At 39.9% G+C, this 19,997-nt stretch overlaps 1 protein-coding gene across 2 annotated transcripts in view; it reads right to left on the bottom strand.

Moving 5' to 3' along the window:
• Positions 1–6,170: 6,170 nt before the first annotated feature.
• Positions 6,171–19,997, bottom strand: part of LOC134489634 (sulfate transporter-like) — a 28,522-nt gene continuing 14,695 nt past the window's right edge. For both annotated transcript variants that reach the window (XM_063292424.1, XM_063292425.1), the window contains exon 4: positions 6,171–18,745. In XM_063292424.1, coding sequence (XP_063148494.1) covers positions 17,240–18,745 — 1,506 coding nt within the window. In that variant the 3' untranslated portion in view covers positions 6,171–17,239. The remainder of the gene's footprint in view (positions 18,746–19,997) is intronic.

Raw genomic sequence — 19,997 nt, 5'->3', positions numbered from 1 at the left:
AATTTAACCCCTGATAGTCCGTACAAAGTCTGAGTGTGCCATCTTTCTTTTCCCGGAAGAGCACAGGAGCTCCAACTGGGGAATTGGCAGTTTCACTGAACCCCCATGACAGGTTTTTGTCAATGAACTTGTGCAATGCCTCTAGTCCTTTCTTAGTCATGGGGTAAATTTTTGGTTTGGGTAGTTGCGCATTGGGAAGCAACTCAATTGCAGTCAGTTTTGCGATAGGGTGGCAGTTGGTCTGCCTCCATTTCCCCAAAGATGTCTGCAAAGTCTTGATAGCAGTCCGGCAGCCCTTCCAACTGCGGCAAACTGGGGCACGGTGCTGCAATCGCAGCCGTTGCCCCCCCCCCCACAGCTAAGGGTCGCCCCACTGTAGGGGCTTGGTAAAACCCATCTCTAAATGTAATGGTCTGGTGCTCCCAATTTATGTATGGGCTTTGCCAAGTTAACCAGGGGATCCCCAGAATTACCATGGGATCGCCCACAGGCGCAATGATGAATTTTAAAGCCTCTTTGTGGCTGCCTATTTGCATTGCTACATTTCCAGTGAAATGAGTTGCTGGACCCCACCCCTCCACCCCCCGCCATTGACCCATCAAGCTGGGTGAAGATCAAGGGCTGCTGGAGAGGAAAACTAGGCAGGTCTAATGCAGCAACTAGATCGGGGTGGATGAGGCACCTCGAACACCCAGAGTCAACCAGAGCCCAAACTTCCGTGGTTCTAGTGCGGGAGCCCAACTTCACTTTCACTGCTAGAGTGGGGCAGTCAGCACTCACCATAGTGTCCTCATGCCCATCCTCCTCCACCTGCCCCAGGGCACAGTTCAGGGCAGGTGGCTGGCGTTTCTTGCCAGTTCTTTGGTCACATCCTCGACCTCTGCGAAGAGATACAGGTCTTCTTCAACGTCGACAGCCCCCTTGGCCGCGGTCATTTGGCGCAATGCCTGGGGCGACTTGGCCAGGACTTTCGTCGCTCGATCTCCGGTCTTAAGTTTTGGGCAATCTGCAGCACGATGGCCTCCTTTTCCACAGCGGAGACACTGTCCTCCTGCATAGCGGTGATCCTTCTCTTCATCTCCTGCTCGGTAGCTTGCTGGGGCAGCCGTTGCTCCGCTCCGGGGTCCCCGCATCAGGGTTGTTGGTTTCTCGGTTCGCCGGGTCTGCATGTAGGTGCGCTGGGCATGCTCAGCCTTGCCGGCCAAACAGATCCACTCGTACAGCGACTCTGGGTCATCTCTGCCTAGTGCCCATCTGAGGACGTCTCGGTTAAGTCCTTCCTTAAATCGCTCGATGAGCGTTGACTGGGACCAGTCGGGAACCTTGCCCGCCAAAGCTTTGAATTCTAGGGCATAGTCGGCCATCGACCTAGGTCCTTGGGTAAGCTCCTTGAGTGCTTCCTTCACCCTGGCCTTGGCCAGGGGGTCTTCAAAAAACAGCTTTAAGCCAAACATGAAGTCATCAAACGACCCAAGTTCATGAGCATCAGCCTCAATCAGCTGGACATACCAGTCTGCTGCTCTGCCCTTCAGCTTAGGGGTAATGGCTGATATCTTAGCCTCCTCGGACGTGAAACAGGACCCAAATTGTTTCATGTAGTTATTTGCATTGGTTAGGAAAAAGGATAGTTTGGTGGGGTCCCCATCGAATTTGACAGCAAAGTCTTTCACCACCTTCCCGGTTGGAGGGGAACCACCTGCGGGCTGAGCAGCAGGGCCCCAGGTCCCCAGAGGACCCTCTTCAGGGCGAAGCTCCGTTGCGGTGTCGCCTCCTGCCCGACCATCGGCGGTCCGTTAGGAGGAAGGGGAGAGGGTTGCGTGGAGCGAGAACTCTCGCCGCAGCTTCCCTGGCCACCCATCGCAATCGACAGGGATTTCAACAGGTCTTCCACCGAATCCATCCTCGCCTCCAACCTTCTCATCCTCTCAGGGGTCACCGATTCCTCCCTCCATCGGACGTCAGGCTGTCTCTCTGGGGCCACTTTGGTCGATTCCCCCTCTGGGGTCAGTGGGAACCGGTACTTCCAGGAAGCACCAGCCATCTCTGCCTTGGGTTCCCCCTCATCACTAGATCCCCCCAGCTCAGGGCTTGAGCTGGAGCCCCTCGGGTAGAATGAAATGTCGGGGGGAAGGGGGCTCTTCAGTGCTGGATCAGCTTGTGGTTCCAGCACCCCGGACATTGGTCTTAGCTCTGTCATGGTTAACTATTTTCCTCACAAGAATTGCACTTGGAAGGAGTTAACGAGTATCACAAAAAGGATTCTCAGCTTTATGTAATGGTTGCCTATCTTAAAGTATTCTCAGACTCACAAGCCAAAGCTTGAATAAAATCTGGTTTATTTAAGAATAGTATGCAAGTACAAAGAAAGCTGAGAATGAGCAAAAGCATGCCAAATACAAACTAAAAACCCTCGGTGCGAATGTAAGCCCTCCCCCTCGTACAACTGTTTCAAATTCCCCATCCCAGGTGCTCCTAACGAGTTCTGCTAATCAACGGGTAAAAAGGACCTTGAACACAAACGATAACCCAAACACATTCCATCCCAATGAAGAAAGATAGAAAGCCTGGTACAAGGTCTCCCAGCAGCTCCCTCCCAACCGGAACGCGTGTCAGCACCATGGCATGCGAAATGTTACGATGTACATTAAACATTGCAACGACAAACATGACACATACTGCTTTAGTTGTTTTTAATATGTCATTGGATTTGTTATTCTTGCTTTTGCACTTTTTTGTGGAAATAGAACACATTACCTAGCTACTAAAACTAATGTTTTACATCTATTTCAAGGATAGTAATAGACATAAAAACTCAAATTGGATGCCTTCTTATAACAGAAGCCAAAGGTAACTGCAGGTGAAAGGTAAGTTTGCATCAATGAAACCGTATGTATTCTATTTTATAACCAATACACAAAGATATATAGGCTGCTTACAATAAAGTAGTACTAGACTTTATATTCTCTTTGACTCTTGCAACCCATGAAAAAGTATTGCTGTTACTCAACTCAGTTTGTATGATGCAACCCTCACCAATAAATGTCACCATAAAGCTTCAGAACCTAAATCCATGAAAACAACAGTCTGTGCAAATGTGTAAACAAAAATACATGCCATTCCTTTGCATTGTTTGACCATTCTCTCTCTCCAAAAATGTGTAGTGTTCAAAAGCTTGAGGCCTCCTTCCTTCCAACCTGGACCAGGAAACATTCAGAAGCAACCATTGTAAATTTAAGAGATCTTGAAGGGTAATTAAATGTCAGCTTCTTTTAAAGCCTACTTGCAGATAACATCAACACAATCTATAAAATGGATAACCTTGCTGAGGATCTAAAAGAGAGAAAAGTGGGGGCATGTCATCTTACCACATTGCTCATTGTTGTTACCCTGTTAATTCATGAGAAATATCATGAATATAATAGTGAAAAGCCCAATTCAAATGTGGACATTCTTACTTTCATCTCCCAATTATTTACTTTTTAAACCACTGTTTCCCTGTCTAGCTGATGTTTATCTACACCAGCCTTTCTCAACCCTTTGACCCTGGAGGAACCCTTGAACTATTTTTTCAGGCCTCAGGGAACCCCTGCACATTCAGGCTCAAAGATAGGCCAGAAGTTACAAAAGTCTTATATTTGTTTCATGTGTAGGCCAGTATATATGCACTAACAGCATAAAAATGAAACTTACCTCTTTAATGTGAAGTTGCCCCAATTTGAAATAATTTTTAAATAAATCGTGATTTCCCAGGGAACCCCTAGTGACCTCTTGTGGAACCCTAGGGTTCACTGGAACCCTGGCTGAGAAACCCTTATCTAGACCATTATTCTGTTAAGTTCTGAATCTAAAACATGATAAACAAAAGACCAACACTATACATTAGGGTTCAATGCAATGAAAAGTGAAAGTCTACTGTGTGGACTCAGTGCCCGTAACTTTTCCATCTGATGCTGCTTCTCCCACCCCACCCAGATACCTTTCCCCTAGACAGACTCACTTCTAACATCAGATCCTATACAAGAAATACTTCTCACCTGGGCCTTTGAATAGAATCCCAATGCAGGTGAATGTAGTGAACCTATTTTTAAAGAAGTGGATCTGCTGTCAAAAGATAGTTTTGAGACTTAGCTGTAACATGATTTCAGTGATTTTAATTAGAACAGAACGTGCTTTTTGTTATTAGCATCTAGGTAACAGCAGGCCATCATCTAAAAAGCTAAAGGATAGCTATCTATTGTAATATCAGATCTTCAAAACCTTATGAAAGGCCAGCAGGGTTGGGGCCATCTGAATCTTAGAGGGTAAGAAGGCAGGTGCTGCAACTGAGAAGGCAGGCCTGCTGGGTCCTGCCAGATGACATTGCTGTATAGAAGGGACCCATAGCATGCCACCCTGTTGGCTCTCATGGGAGATGCAGATTCAACTGGAGATAAAGTGGCCTGCAAGTAACTCAGCCCTGTGCCACAAAGGGCTTTACATATTATAACAGGCATCTTGAATTGCACCTGGAAGCCTTCTGGGACCAGTGCATCTCACAGAGGAGTGATATTATGTGGACATATTGTGGTTCACCCATAACTACCCACCGCTGCATTCTGGACCTGTGGCATCTTCTAGATGGTCCTCAAGGGCAGCCCCATGTAGGAGGCATTGCAATAGGAGGTGACAAAGGAACAAGTGAGTCCCAGCTCAGGAATGGGCACAATTGGCACACCAGATGGATTTGTTCAAAGGCCCTCCTGGCCATGGCTGCCACCTGCTCTTCAAGCAAGAGCCACAAGTCCAAAAGGACCCCCAAGTGCACACTAGTTCTGTCTGGGGAAGTGCTAACAGATCCAGAACTAAAGTCCTGGGATCCTGGAGGCCTTGATACTCAGTCTTGCGAGGGTTGAGCCAAACTCTTTCTTCCTCATTCAGATCCCCACCTCATCAGAAACTGTGAACGTTAATTGTATCACTTGGTTGGCCAGAGGAAGAGACATATAGCCGAGTATTATCAGCATATGGATGATACTCTACCCCACGTCAAAGGATTACCTCACCCAGCAGCTTCATGTAGAGGTTAAATAGGAGCAGAGAGCGGAGAGCCCTGAAGCCTAGGGCTAGATCTCTCCAATCCTACTAACACTCACTGAACCATTGTGACACTATGTCCCACACTCCCAACCTTCAGAGTTGGTCCAGAAGGATATCATGATCAAAGGTATCGAAGGTGACTGAGAGATCAAGGGGGCCAGAATGGATGCACCACCCCCATCTCAATCCTGCCAGAGATCATCTACAAGTGTGATCAATGCCATCAGAAAACATTTCAGTCTGAAACCTGATTGAAAAGAATCCAGATGATCTGAATTCTTCCAGGGCCCTCTGAAGCTGCCAACCACCTTCTAAACAAACTTCCCTTACAAGAGAAGGTTGGATATGGGACAAAAATTATCCGTTAGATCCAGTCATGTTTTCTTGAGGAGCGGATGGATCACTGCCTATTTAAGAAGCAGTGGTACTGAGACTAGCCCCAAACTCTTATACGTGAGAGTGGGTTTCTGTCTAGATCGCCCCAGAACACCACACTGGTTGTTAGAAAACTGAAGTTACAGAATGGTAGTTGAAAGGCAGATGGACAGATGGTCTCAGGAGATAGCAGCAGCTGGCATACTGTTTCTGAGCTTGGAAGCTAAGTAGGGTCAGGCCTAGTTAGTACTTGAATGCTAGAACTACGGGGAACTCCAGGGTTATATGCTAAATTGGGAAGTCAGAACATCATGCACGAAGGCAAAGGCAAACCTCTTCTCTACTGCTGCCCAAAAGATCTGTATGGAAGTGTCCATAACATTACTAGGAGTCAAGTCCAACTTGAAAGAAACTTTCCTTCATGGACAGACATTACTTTCCCAATCCAAAGGTTCACCCTGAAACTTTTCACTTAATAGGTTTTAATCCCAGTGGAAGCTTTTTGATCTGACTCCCATTGAGAAGAAAAATAGCTGGGAGAAAGAAATGAGATAAAACTCCTTTTCTGATTGTTTTGCACTGTGTACTGACACAGGAACTCATAAAGTGATTGCACAAACATCCCTCCAACTGCATCCTATAATTATAGGCATGCTGCAGTTTTTGAATTCTGAAACTTTGTTCAATGGAATAGCCAAAAGAAAAGCACAAGACATTAATAGTATAAAATATTTTTATTGGTAAATATTTTTATAAAACAATTTTATGAAAACATTCAACGTTTTCTGAGATATTTGAAACTTGTGAGATTCTAGTGTTACAATTTTGAAGCTAGAATGTAATAGTACAAATGGCAACATTTGCTTGCTGTTTCTTTGGTTGTTGAATTTTTAGACTTCGATCTTTGCTATACAAAGAAAACCCCACGTAACATGTATTTGGACAAAATACAACAAAACTTGTTTTAAAAATGCCAAATGTTTTCAGTTGACGGTTTCTAAATAACCTAATAAAAACCAATACTATACAGGTAGGTTGCAATTAGTGTTTGAATAATGTGATATCCTATTTAGTGTAATTTGTAAGTTGTTATCTGGTTGCGTTTAATGTGACCAAAAATTCAGTTAATGCAAAGCTAGCACATGCAAAATTGAGGCTAATGTATACACAGTCACAGCTGGGGTTTTAGATGCTGCTAATCTTCATGTGAGAGCCAGTTTGGTGTAGTGGTTAAGCACCAGGCTAAAAGCTGGGAGACTGAGTTCTAGTCCTGGCTTAGGCACAAAGCTAGCTGGGTGGCCTTGGCCAGTCACTCTCTCTCAGCCCTAGGCAGAAGACAACGGCAAGCCACTTCCAAAAAAAAAAAAAAAAAACCTTGCCAAGAAAGCTGCCTCACTTAACAAGTGAGGAAAAGTCCTCACTTAACAACCGTTTGTTTAACAACAGTCTGAAGTAACAGCAGCCTTGGAAAAAGTGCTTTTCAACCTGTACTCACACTTACGACTGTTGCAAAACTTCGCACCACTCCTGCAGTCACGTGATCGCAATCCTCATTTAGCGGCCAGCTTGCATTTATAACCAGTTGCAGAATCCTGCGGTCATGTGATCCCGATTTGCGACCTTTTTGGCCAGTTTCCAGCAAAAAAGTCCACTGGGTAAGCTGGATTCCTTTAACGACTGTCATAAAATGGTCATAAAATCAGGTCCGGTCATGTGGTGGCCCACTTAATGACCGCACTGCTTAGCAACCAGTTGTCTGGTCCCTATTGTGGTCATTAAATGAGGACTACCTCTAGTCCAAGCAGTTATTGGGAGTCAAAACTGACTTGAAGGTACAAACAAAAAAACAATTTTCATGTCTGCAACATAGAGAAAAAGAAGATTCCATTAGAGGAAAACAGTACAACTTTTAAAAAGGGGCTTGTTATTACATTAGAGAAAAAAACTGATGTAATTGAACAACATGAATGTGGTCATAGCAACGCTAAAACAGGATGAGATGTTGGAATGCCTGAATCTATGGTGGAATGTTTTTGTTTTTATTTTGCTTCCTCTGTGACTTTGTTAACCATAAATTTAAATTAAGTATATTCTTTTTATCCTTTACTGTAATATTTCATTAATATACATATAAAAACACATGCCTAAAGTTTTTCATTGCCTATTTCTGTCGAGTTGGAAGCAATTACCATATTTTCCATAGAAAATATCCATATCACTTTGAATAGTGTGAATTCAAATAATGCAATCATTTTGTGGGATTCATTAACCGCACTAATCAAGACCTACCTGTATAGTAACAGAAGTTTAACATTGTGGTTCAAGGCAGCATAAATGGAAGTTGCCTCTCATTTCATCACTACAACAACCATTCGAAGTAAGTTGAACTAAGGAGCATGACTGCCAAATTACCAGTAAACTCCTCGGTTGAGTGAGAAATTCAAAGCAGGTGTCCTTGAGACTCTTTAACATTTTAACCACTATATTGCATGGGCATCCTTAACCACCTTAATTCCTGGTTTTCTCCAACAGCAATTTTGTCAAATGAAAAAAACAAAATATCTAAGGGATTTAGACATTTGCCGGTGCATAGATGGCAGGAGACAAAATCTCTTCCTATTTGCATTTCTATTTACATTCACAAATACCTGCTACTTTTTAACTAGCTCTGTTTTATAGGAAACTATATTCAGATGCTGCAAAGTGCACTGCTTCTCTTAGTAGATGAGCAGATGCACAGAAAACCATGCTGTAATTAATGGAAAATTAGAAGAGGAAGAACACCGCGCTGTTCTCCTGCTCTACTTATGGCAATAAGCAGTCGAAGGAAAAGAGTTTAATGCGTATTCCCACTTAGAATTTTGAATGCAAGAAAAAGCCTTCAAAGCAGAGGACTCTGCCAGCAGATTATGTGGAATTCCTAGAGATTTTGAAATATCGCAATATACCTACTTTTTCTGGTATCTGAATTCTTTACTTCCTACATAATTAGCACATTTTTTAAAATAAACTGAGAATTGTGTATCTACAATCATACAGGTAGCAGAATAATCAAACATTTTATCCATATTGCAACGAATTTCATGTAACTTTTGTAAGCAGATGAGGTTACGTCTTATTATGATTTCTGTTGATTATTTTTCTTAGGCTTATCACCAATGATGGGTGAGAGTACAGTTCTCTTCCTTTGTAATGACTCATTAGCTATCATTTTAGAAGCTCAGAAAAGAGTCGGCAGTGAGGCATACAGAGTTCATTCCCTATCCCCTCAGATTCCCAGCCAAGAATTTAAGTACTGTGTATCTTGCACCTGAAAAGTCCACATAAGAAAACATGAGTTGACTACCCAGAAAAACTGATTTCATTTGTTTTGCCATAAACCTTTTGCCCATATCATCTACCCACGTCTTTGGATATTGCACAACTTTCACAAAAATAAATAATTGAACTGTGACCATATTTGCTGATTTGCATATTGGTCAACAGCCCACTTGTCCAATTTTATCATACTACTTTTTTTTTTAGCAATGATTAACAATATTGCATATTAATAAGAATCTACAAAGTACAAGAATATTCCTCCATATAAACACCCTTATTTTTGTAAAGACAATTGGAAACTTTCCGTTTACAGTACAGAAAAATCCTGTAACTCTGATGACATACAGACAGCAGCCCCATTCTGTCATTAAATCACTATTAATTTGAGAGCATCTGAATAGTGCACAATTATTTTTCTAAGTTTTTAAAAAATCTACAATTTTCAAAGCAGCTTGGAAAATTAATCATTCTTTCCTAGACTATAATGTGCCATGCTCCTCATTCAAGCTGCCCTATGATATGTAGATGGCAAACCCAATAAAAGAGTTTGAACAATGAGATACTACTTTTCAGGGCTCTTAAATGAAATCTCTGAAGCATTACTTAGATTCCAAGAAGTTGTGAAAAACCTTGTAAAGGTCATGATAAATAAATGAAATAAACAAATATTTTATAGCATTAAGTGCTAAAGATGTAATTAATCTCAGATATGAATGACATTAAAATATCAATGTGTTCATTATTTAATCTTGATTCTTAATGTGTCTTAACAGCTCTAATATTTAACAGGGATGACTTTTTCCTGAGCAAAACAATCTCCAAAGGAGTGAATTATTATATGATAGATACTGCATTTGCAATATTACTTTAAAAAATATCTGATTGGTAATTGTTATAGTCCATCTGATGGTCTTAAGATATTTTATTATATTTTATCTTATATAATAAAATAATTTACAAAATTAACATCATGAAAATGTTTAAAAGGTTCTAAGTGGTTCCACCATCCTAGACCCAGCCACTTTTGAAATCTAATCCTCCCCACCCCCCTCAGCTGACTAAAGTGTTGCACATCCTGGCTTGACGGATAGTAATTATAGAACTGCTTATATCTTAGATTTCTTTAAATAATCTAGATTTTTGAGACCTACTGTAGTGGTCAATGAAAGACACAGCTCTGTAGTAAAACCAACTTTACAGTTGGTTCATATGTAATGCTAAACTCCACTCCGTTGTTACATGGCCAAATTTCAGGCCATGCATCACTGATTAGTTATTGTCTAGTCTGCAGCGTATTGCAAGTTTGCCAGTTCACACTAACAGCAAACTCTGGTTGCTACAAAATTAGCAAAGGATTACTTGGTGGGGTTGCTATTCAGATGCTGAGTTTGTTCTTGTAACAACCAACCATAATTAGTTATATATGGCAGCGATATATAACTTTTGCTGGTCCGTTCCAAAGAGTACAGAATGTGAGGCCAGAACACGTAATACATTTTATTTAATTTCATCTACATAAGCATAATTAGTTTGTTTCCCATGTATTTAATAATTTTCCCCTTCTGTCACATTAAAAAAAAAAATTGGTAACAATTTTTGGAGCTCTATGGGTCATCAGCTTGGTGAAAAAAGATTCACTTTTGCTGAGGAGCTTCAGGCAAGGTGCAAAGAGAAATCCCATTATGTAAACTGAAACTTGCTTGCATAATATTGGACATAACCCTATAAAGCATTGTTCGAGTAACCCTTTTACTTTCAACGGAATCACATTGTATACAGCTAAGTAACTCATAGAATCCTAAGGAATGTGATACCTTTAGTAAAAGGTGAAAGATTAATGCAATCTGAAGAGGAGCCAGAGTATAACTGTAAAGACCAATTGTAAATGTAAAGTTTTCTGGCTATATGAATTTTGCAGGATCCAGCATCCAGCAAATTACTATTTTTGTTCCTAAAAGTAAATCTCTAATTCATACAGTTAAACAAAGTCTGATGAAATCTCTAGAAGCCCATTTCCCCCAACACACATTTGCTTATTTACCTAATTTATACACTTTGCTGAGTTTAGGGTTCCAGGTTTAGTGTTCCACTTCAGTCACTTTGGTGCATAAACTTGATTTATGCTTTTGTAAATGAGTATGTGTTCCTGCCCTGAGGTTTATAATATCCAGCCATCTATTATGTTAAAATGAGATTTTTCATTCAGATTACTTAAGAACCAGAACATTAAAAAAAGCCATACTAGAAACCCAAACCAAAACATATTGCAAACAATAATTTTCCACGCTGCAAAGCACTGAAAATGATAGAAATTTGAAGGGCAATGCCAATTTTACAAAGGACAGAGTGCTACTTCCTTGTCTCCCATGTTATCATCAGACTATCCACTCTGCACACTATGCATTTCCATCCATAAAAAGAGGAGGCAGAAGAGCATAGAATGCATTGCCATATATTACATTTTACTGGACAAAAGAGAAGAACATAAAAAGACAGCAGCCAATGTCTCTTTAATGATTAGTTTCACCCTAAATAGTTTATAATTTTAATTTGAAATATTAACTGGTTTAACATTTTGCAAACCAGCAACCACCAGATGATGTTAGGGTACATTTCTCAGCATTCTTCTGGTCATTTTGATTAGGATTTTACCTTACTAACACATATTTCCAAAATAAAGATGATCTCACTGGAAAAAGCTAAATTAGTTTCACATGGGACATTTGAAGTTCTTTATATACACTGTAAGTGTATACATACACACACACACACAGAGTATATAGTTGGTGGTGGGGCTCCCAAAGCCGATTTTTATCACACAGCGGGACTGCAGAAAATTGATAACTGAGAAACAGTACTGTAGAGCTTTGAGGTAGGCTTAGAACTGTTATAAAAAGCAAAGAAAAAATACAATATATCCCTTACAAAACCAGGACAGAAAACTTTAGCCCTACTGATATATGTGAAACCACCCTACTGTTTCGCATGACAATCCTGCCCCTACGGCCTCTTCTCTCCCCAAACCCAAATGTTAACTGCAGCCCAACTGTGAAAATGTTACCACCCTAATCTGTACCAAGGATATCTAGTAAAAATAAAGATGCAGATTGTATCCAGATATCTGGAGGCCTACCATCCAAAAGTCAATGGTATAAAATAAAATATCCTTATTTTTAATTCTGCACAATCACACACAACAGAACTGCAGGGGACTACACCCATTTAGAAAGAACATACCAATGTATAGTGGCTAATAGTAACAGCAATCCAAAGGACCACAACTGCAAATTCAGTTTGTGAATTGCTTCCATCACCATACTGATGTGCCTAATACAGCACACAGCTGTTCAAATAATTATTATTATACTTTTGGATCACTTCTCACTGAAATACCTAGAACAATGTGTAATGGCAACATCTAGAACACACATAATGTGTTTGTTGTTTAAAAAAAATCAAGCAACTTCATTTGTAGCAGCTGGGTTTCCTAACTGTAATAAGAGAATTGACATGAGATCTCACCCTCTCTTTCATGCTGTTATCTTCCACCAGCCACCTGATGGACTGTATCCAGGGTCACGGTGGTCTGCAAGTAAGTGGCTCTGTAGCCGTACCTGAACCACTTAAGTTGTATCCACTGGAATCATCAGTCTAGTCCCCAGAGCTATTCTTGCTCTTCTCCCCTCAGGGCAAGATGGCTTTTAAATAAATCAGTGTGGGCAGGTGATAAAAGAAAGGCACACTTGTATATACTACTATTAGGAGAATACAGTGTAAAATCTTTCCAAAAGGCATTTTGTTGTACAGGACAATAAAGATAGGGAGCATGCCCTGTGGGGAAAAAATTGTAGCAGGCTTTCAAAAATACTTTTGCAAATGGAAGATCCATTAAAAAATAAATTAGCAAGGCAGACAGATAAAAATAATGGCTATATTCACTGCAAGTCACATTCATGCCTCTTTTGGTCTATGCCATGTCTTGGCATTTTTGCGAAAAAAGCAAACACCGAAGTTGCTTAGGACACATTATGTAACTAAAACGGTGGAAAGGCAATTAAGAGCAAGTTTTCAAGCAGAAATGCTTACAATGTTTATGGTTACAATCTTGTAAAATGCAGATTAAAATTAGTACTATGACACTTATTAAAAGTATAATTTTAAAATATATTCAATTATTAAATGCAAAGCCAGAACATTTACAGTGTATTAGATATCCCAGAAGCAACAAAAACAGCTATAAATAGCATCTCCAAGAGGGAAAAAGATTCCATGTTGAGTTTATAATTGAAGTTTTATGGATATTAATTCTCTTGCTGATAACATACAGAAACATTCTCCCTAAAAATCAACTTCCATCTTACCAGATGGCAAAGGCTGTAAGAGGCCTTTTTGATTTTAAAAGGTCTCAGCAAGGAAAAAAAAAGTATTGCTCATTAAAAATTAAGTTCTTCACTAAATACAGCAGATTATTGAGCAGATTGCATAATCTCATTCACAAAAGTTGGTCCTGCAGATGAAATTCCCACCTTTTTACTACCATTGTCCTCCTATGGCATCAGGAGCAAATCCCAATGGCTGAAGTCTATTAATTTGGCCCAGACACTGGAGTTAGATTTTGGAATTGGGAATCATAGTTACTTCAACCTTGCAAGGAAACATAGACATAGCAGTGCACAACGAGAAACCACCAGATGCACACAACAAAACAATTTGAGTTCAGCAGTGGTTAAGGTCATAATAAAAATAGTATCTCCAGATTTCTACATTCAGATTAATTTTATTTAGGTCAGATTGACACTTGCACTAAGCCAGGCCTTTTGCTTAACCATAGTTTACCAGGTATCTACAGTGGCTAGGTTTATATCACATACTAAGATAGAAAACACTACATCATGTCTTTGTGAAATGTGTGAACCTATTAATTTTCTGTTGAATTTTTCTGTTCCTAAATCTAAGCTTCCTGAGGATCTTCATGGAAAACAGCTTTATTCATTAAGACTATTTTCCATACTAGTTTTTGGAAATCACTGGTGGACTCCTACTAGTAATTTATCTCTGGATGCAACATTGGACGGATTTACACCTATTATCCTTTTCAAAGATAACTGGTTGACAAATATACCTACTTCCCTGGAAAATAACTATATAAATACTGTTTCCCTAGAGTGCATTTACTAAGGACAAAATATTTCTAAGGAAAAAGGCGACAATCCCAAGTGAAACAAAAAGGTTCCATCAGAATGTAATAACCAATCAAAGAGAATATTTGTAGCTCACGGATGAACTGTGGAGTCCTTGGTGCTCTCTGAGCCTTGTTGTTTTCTTGCAGACGTTTCATTGCCAGGCTAGGCAACGTCTTCAGTGCGAAAAGGGAGTTGGGTTTGCTAGTCTGGCAATGAAACATCTGCAAGAAAACAATAAGGCTCAGAGAGCACTAAGGACTCCACAGAATATAATAAATTTGAAGGCTTTGGAAACTAGTTAATTATTACTTTTTATAATGCAGACTCAAAAGGGGAAGTCCTGTAATTCTGGAGTAATATATCTGCAGTTTCCTTGACAAACTAACTGAAAACCACATGAAGCAGTGGAAATAGCACCAGAGGAGGGAACAGTCACAAGACCACAGGCTTTCCAAACCAGTCTAGACCTTTTCATTTTAAAAGAACCACACCAATTTTAATACCATATCTTTAGTGCAGTGTGATTTCCAGTTGTGAATTATATTTTTAGTAGCTATGAGATTAAAATGTATATTCTTCTCTTAATAACAAAGTTTCAGTGTATTGTTTCATTATACTCCACAAGATCAAAGGTTTTAATACAATGAAAGTAATTTTATGGTAATCTTTAAAAAGCCAAGAAGCCTCTTCCTAAAATTATAATTTATTATACAAAATTGACAATGAAAATGCACTATTACCTCCCTGAAGGCATAAACAAATAAATGCATTCAACCCCAGTGCAATTTACTCTCTCTTGAAGACAGACATGGCCAATTCTTAATCGTTAAAAAAAAAATTGAAGCAGCTACTTCCCTAGTAAATTGTGCCCCCTAGGGATTTAGCCGTAAATTGCAGACTGCAGGTAATAGCAGGTGGGCATACCTTTGTCTTCCTTAATTCATAACATTAGGATTTAATATTACTTATTACAATTGACTGGCAATAGGTAGAATGGGTAAAGAAAAGTACATTTGCAAACTGAATTTCTCTTAGTAAGTCACCATGGTTTCCACGGTTTAGGTGGCTTTTAGAGGTCAGACTAAATATGGGCAACCCATTTCAGCTGTTAGGCATGTTTGGAATTTTGAGAGAATGTTACAGGTGCTGTCACAAAATGGCTGTTGATGGGCACAGCCAGTCACAAAACATTGATTTACAAACAAATTACAGCATTCTATCTCCTCTTGCTCTAGAGGCATTCCATTTAATTATTTTACAATTAAAATCATCTTTAAAAAAATCCAGGTGGGCACAGAGCCCAGCAGCCACCCAAGGAAGAATTTTTGGTATAGTGATGCTGCCAGGCACTTGGCTGCCTATCTCTGGGTTACACTAAGTCACAGAGGAAAGGTATATCAAGAGCCATTATTTGTGATGGTTTCATGAAGCCTTCAAGATGCCACGGAACACAGAAGAGAAATAATGCCTTCTTGCTTTATTGACCAGCATCCTACTGGCCCTTTTTGGAAATAAAATGTTTGAGTAGAAGAAACTTTGACTGCTTTTAGCTTATGAATATCCATCTCTTCTGTTCAAGTCCACTAATATTTTCAAATCACTCAGAAAAAATGAAAGTTTCTAAGTCAATGAAATAAGCTTAAAATTGTTCAGATTTTTTAATATCGAATTTCTATATATTTTGTGGATCTTAGCTCCATTATTCAGACATAGGTACTTGCGATATGCTTCTGGGAAGCAGGGAATAAACCTGCTTTGGCAACAAACTCTTTAACTCAACAGACATTTTACCTTTGCTGTTATCTATGACAGATTTCAATTTTTCCAAAAGAGACTGTAAAGAAACTCTTCTTTAATAATGGTTACAGCCCTTCCCTTTTGTGCCAAGAAAACTAATAGTAGCAATGCATAAGTCGCAAAGTTTCCTTATACCTAAGCAAAGACCTGTTCTACCAAAATAAAAAACCCTCAATACCCTTTATATCAACTCTAGCACTGTAACAAGCAACGGAAAGGAATCTTTGATTTAAGATGTGCCCATAATGCTTTTATTTCATTTTCAGTTAGTATTTCATATATCTATCCTGTGAGAATTTCAAAAAAAATGAACATGTCTTATTTCTGCAAAGTTTTGGGGAACACACAAAAAAGAATACAATGAAAGTCTCTATCTGTAAAAATGATTATTCACCAGATCCCTTATGTAATCGTACTGGATGATCTCTTTTGAGGGGCAGACAGAGGAAGAGCTAACATGTTATCCTGGCCACCATCCATTAATTTTGCTAAAAGAAGAGTTAGCGTTTCTGTTTCCTAAATAAAGTCTAAACAAACTATGTATCTAGTTGCTTCATATAGTATATTTCAAATGACACACCTACAACTCTAAAATATGTAATGTCCAATGATATGGCCTTTGAAACCCAATAAAGCCATAAATGATTTAAAAACAGCTAATAAAATATTTTTCAAAACTCAGGTTCATTTTAGAAGTCAGGTATGCATATATTTTCAGTCATTTCTTAGACTAAGGCATAAAAAAATCAGAACACAAATTGCCCTGTCTTAAATTATGAAAAAAACTCAGTTGAAATTGTCAGTTCGATAAAAAAACATGGTCTTCACTCTTAAGGTAAGTGAAAGGAAATGTTAATAGAAACAGCTTCTCTTTCCTACTCCATGCCTACAGCCACCTAATTCCACATACAGTTTATCCTGGGGGCCTTTTTCAGCAATGTGGGGTGAGATTCCTAAAGTGGGCAGAAATGCCCCAAATCAGATGGATTTCCATTTTTCTGAGCTATTCTCTTCTCCCTAAATGACACCATGACACATCAACATAATTCAGAAGCATTCCCCTGAAAGGTAGCAATGGGGGAAGGGTGAGGAGGGGGAGAGTGTGTAAGGAAGTGGGAATCTTTCCTTCTGGGAAAGAAAGGAGCACCCTGAAAGGTGGCACTACCTGCCTAGCAGAGTGTGGGATGAGGTCTTTAGGCCTTTCAGGCATCCACACCAGAAGGCCCCATTTTGTGAGGCACACTAAGCTTTTGAGTATTTGTTCTCCTAGCCAAGCACAAGTTATGAATCCACACTGCCTCATTCATACCATTCATCAGTATTTCCTCAGTGCTCTACTCAGCAGAGCAAAATTAAAGGTAAAAATGCATTTTATAATCTTGTATGATCAATAGCATGTGAAAAACAAGGAATAGCCCTTTACAACTTCGTGATATATATAATGCCCAGCATCATTAGTCTCATTAAACATGAAGCTTTTACTTACATTAGATTTCAAAGGAACAGCTGCCATTATGCTTATAGGTACACAGTGCATATTCCACAGCCTGGTGCACACTATGGAAGAGAGAATGCTTCTCCCCCTTTTTAATATACTCCCCTCGCTGTAAGGAGTCCCTCACAGAGAGATTACACTGAGCCAGCAGCACCTGGACGCCAATTTCCCCATAATCCTTTCGAACTTCCTTGAGTGTATGGATCCCTGCTGTATCCAAGAACTGCACTGCACAGCAGTCTATTACTAGGGTATGGAATGCTAGTTGCTGAGAGACAAGTTGCACTGAGGTTTCTGCCTGTTTTCCACCAGCACCGTCTGATTTTTCAGTAAGCATTTGCTTTTCCAGCTTTCTCTTTGCTGCCAATTCCAATGAAGGATTGACTCCAGTGTTCTTGTACAGCATGGACTTAAAGTTCTCTTTGTTAGCATAGTATATTGGTGCTTCAAAGCGAAAAATGTTGATGCCCGCCTTAACTTGAAGGCCACTGTAGGCAGGGAGGGGTTCATAGATTTCAGATTCTGGTACCAAACCAAGCAGCTGTCCTTCTGGGTTTTGTGTCCGCAGAATGACACACATCATTGAAAAACAGACCCCAATAAGAAGACCAAGTTCAGTGCTTATCAGTGCTGAAGATAACATAGTGACCAACCAGACCACTGTGTCAATTTTGCTTAAGTGCCACATTCTTGGCAGGTCACCAAATTTTCGCAAGGCTCCTCTGAGATTGACAATGGTTATGACCCCTAGCACACATTTCTGGAGCGAATAGAACAGGGGAGCAATCACAAGCAGAACTAACAAGATGATCAAACCAGTCACCACACCAGAGATCTGAGTCCTACAGCCTGTTGACTCTTTAACTAGAGTCTTGGCAAGGGCCGCACTGGTTGTGAAACAATGGAAGAAAGATGGGATGATGTTGCAGAAACCAATGGCATACATTTCCTGGTTGGGTTTAACGGTGTAGCCATGTTTCTTGGCAAACATCTCTGACAGAGATACAGTGATGGCAAAGCCAATAATGGCTATGGCCACTGCATCCATAGCCACACTGGGAATTAGACTCCAATCTGGCAATTGTGGTGGCAGAAATCCAGTTGGTATGTGTCCAGCCACACTGGAATCATATTTCTCTTTCAGCTTCCCAAAATGAGAAGCCAGTGTGGCTGCTATGACCACGAAGAGCTCAGTGGGCAAGGGGGCCTTAAGTTTGGATTTGAACCGCTCATTCAACTCTTTTGTTGGGATAAGAACAAGAAGGCACAAGCAGCTGGTGATGAGGTCACAGATGTTGGTCTTGTGGATGTTTCTGAATATGTTTATCCATGTACTTAAAAGGGAACCAATGCCATTACTCCGTGGAATGTCTAGGCCCAAGAGGTATTTGGCTTGTGAGGTAAGGATGGTGAGGGAAGCACCAGTAACGAATCCACTGAGCAAGGAGTCAGAGAGGTACACAGAGACAAAGCCCACCTGGAAGAAGCCCATAGCGACCTGAAGAAAAAAGCCAAAGATTAGATGACACTTCTGAATTACAAAGGAAAGGAGGCTGAAAGATGATGCACGTGTTATTAGACCTGTCATAATATATTACGCTGCTATTCAAAATGACAATTAGCTTTGTTTGTGTCAGTTTCAGCTTCCTCAACATGTTTAATTATTATTACTATGAGAAACTCCTTTCCTTGTTTCTCTTTTTAAAAGATCTTTAGGTTTGTATTTTGCACACAACTGAAGATTCTTAAAATTACCAATACTTTATTTTTTCTTTAAAAATCCACTTAACCCTCTCTTATATTGTGCATCATAGAAATGGGATATGCATGTGCTTACTTTGATACAAATATACCATCAGACAAAATTTATAAGCAGCACATTTTTATACAACTTAGAGTTATTGTGTTTTTACACAGGATTTTGTGTGTTTGTGTGTGCCTTCGAATCATCATTGACTCCTGGTGACTGCCTGACTAGTCCCTGCAATTTTCTTGGCAAGATCTTCAGAAGTAGTTTGCCAATGCCTCTCTCTAGAGCTGAGAGAGAATGACTGGTCCAATGTTACCCAGCTGGTTTCATGTCTAAGGCAGGACTAGAGTTCAGTCTCCTGGTTTTTAGCCTGGTGCCTTAACATGACATCAAACTGGCTCTTTTTACACAGTTATTAAACATTAAATCAATATACATAGTGATACCACAAATTTTGACCACTGAATATCATGAGATGAACAGAACTTGTTCCCCATTTCACAAACCTGGATTAGACTAGATGCACATGGCAACTGATCAGTGGACCAAATTAGTCCTAAATCTGTGGATTGGCTCAGAAAGCACAAATTAAGAAGCACAAGGAAGGTATGAGTTGTAGTTCTTTTGTATACAGTAGCTGATAACTTGAAGTAAAAAGAAAGGGAGGTGAAGATAAACATATGCAATATGTTCAAATGAAGTGGAATTCAGTGTCCTCATTCTCCAGAAATCCAGGGTGGTGAAAGTTCACCCGTGTCAACCACTGTATCAGATAAATTAGTTAAAAGGTGATAAAACCAGTGTCTTCTCTGCCAAGTCCAGCATTCTAACTCCTATCTTGCAAAACTAAATCCCAAATCAACCTCACATCCAGAAGCCTACACAGTCACTTCATAAATATCCTTTGTCCATCCTACTAAGCTGAAAAGAAAAAGTTTCAGTATTGGAATTATGCAGTATTTGGATCCAAAGCAAACAAAAGTCCATCAGATCTAGCATG

Source organism: Candoia aspera, chromosome 2 (genome assembly GCF_035149785.1).
Source record: "Candoia aspera isolate rCanAsp1 chromosome 2, rCanAsp1.hap2, whole genome shotgun sequence".
Lineage (NCBI taxonomy): Eukaryota > Metazoa > Chordata > Lepidosauria > Squamata > Boidae > Candoia > Candoia aspera.
Note: the sequence above shows the minus strand (reverse complement) of the source record. Positions and strands in the feature narration are given on the sequence as shown.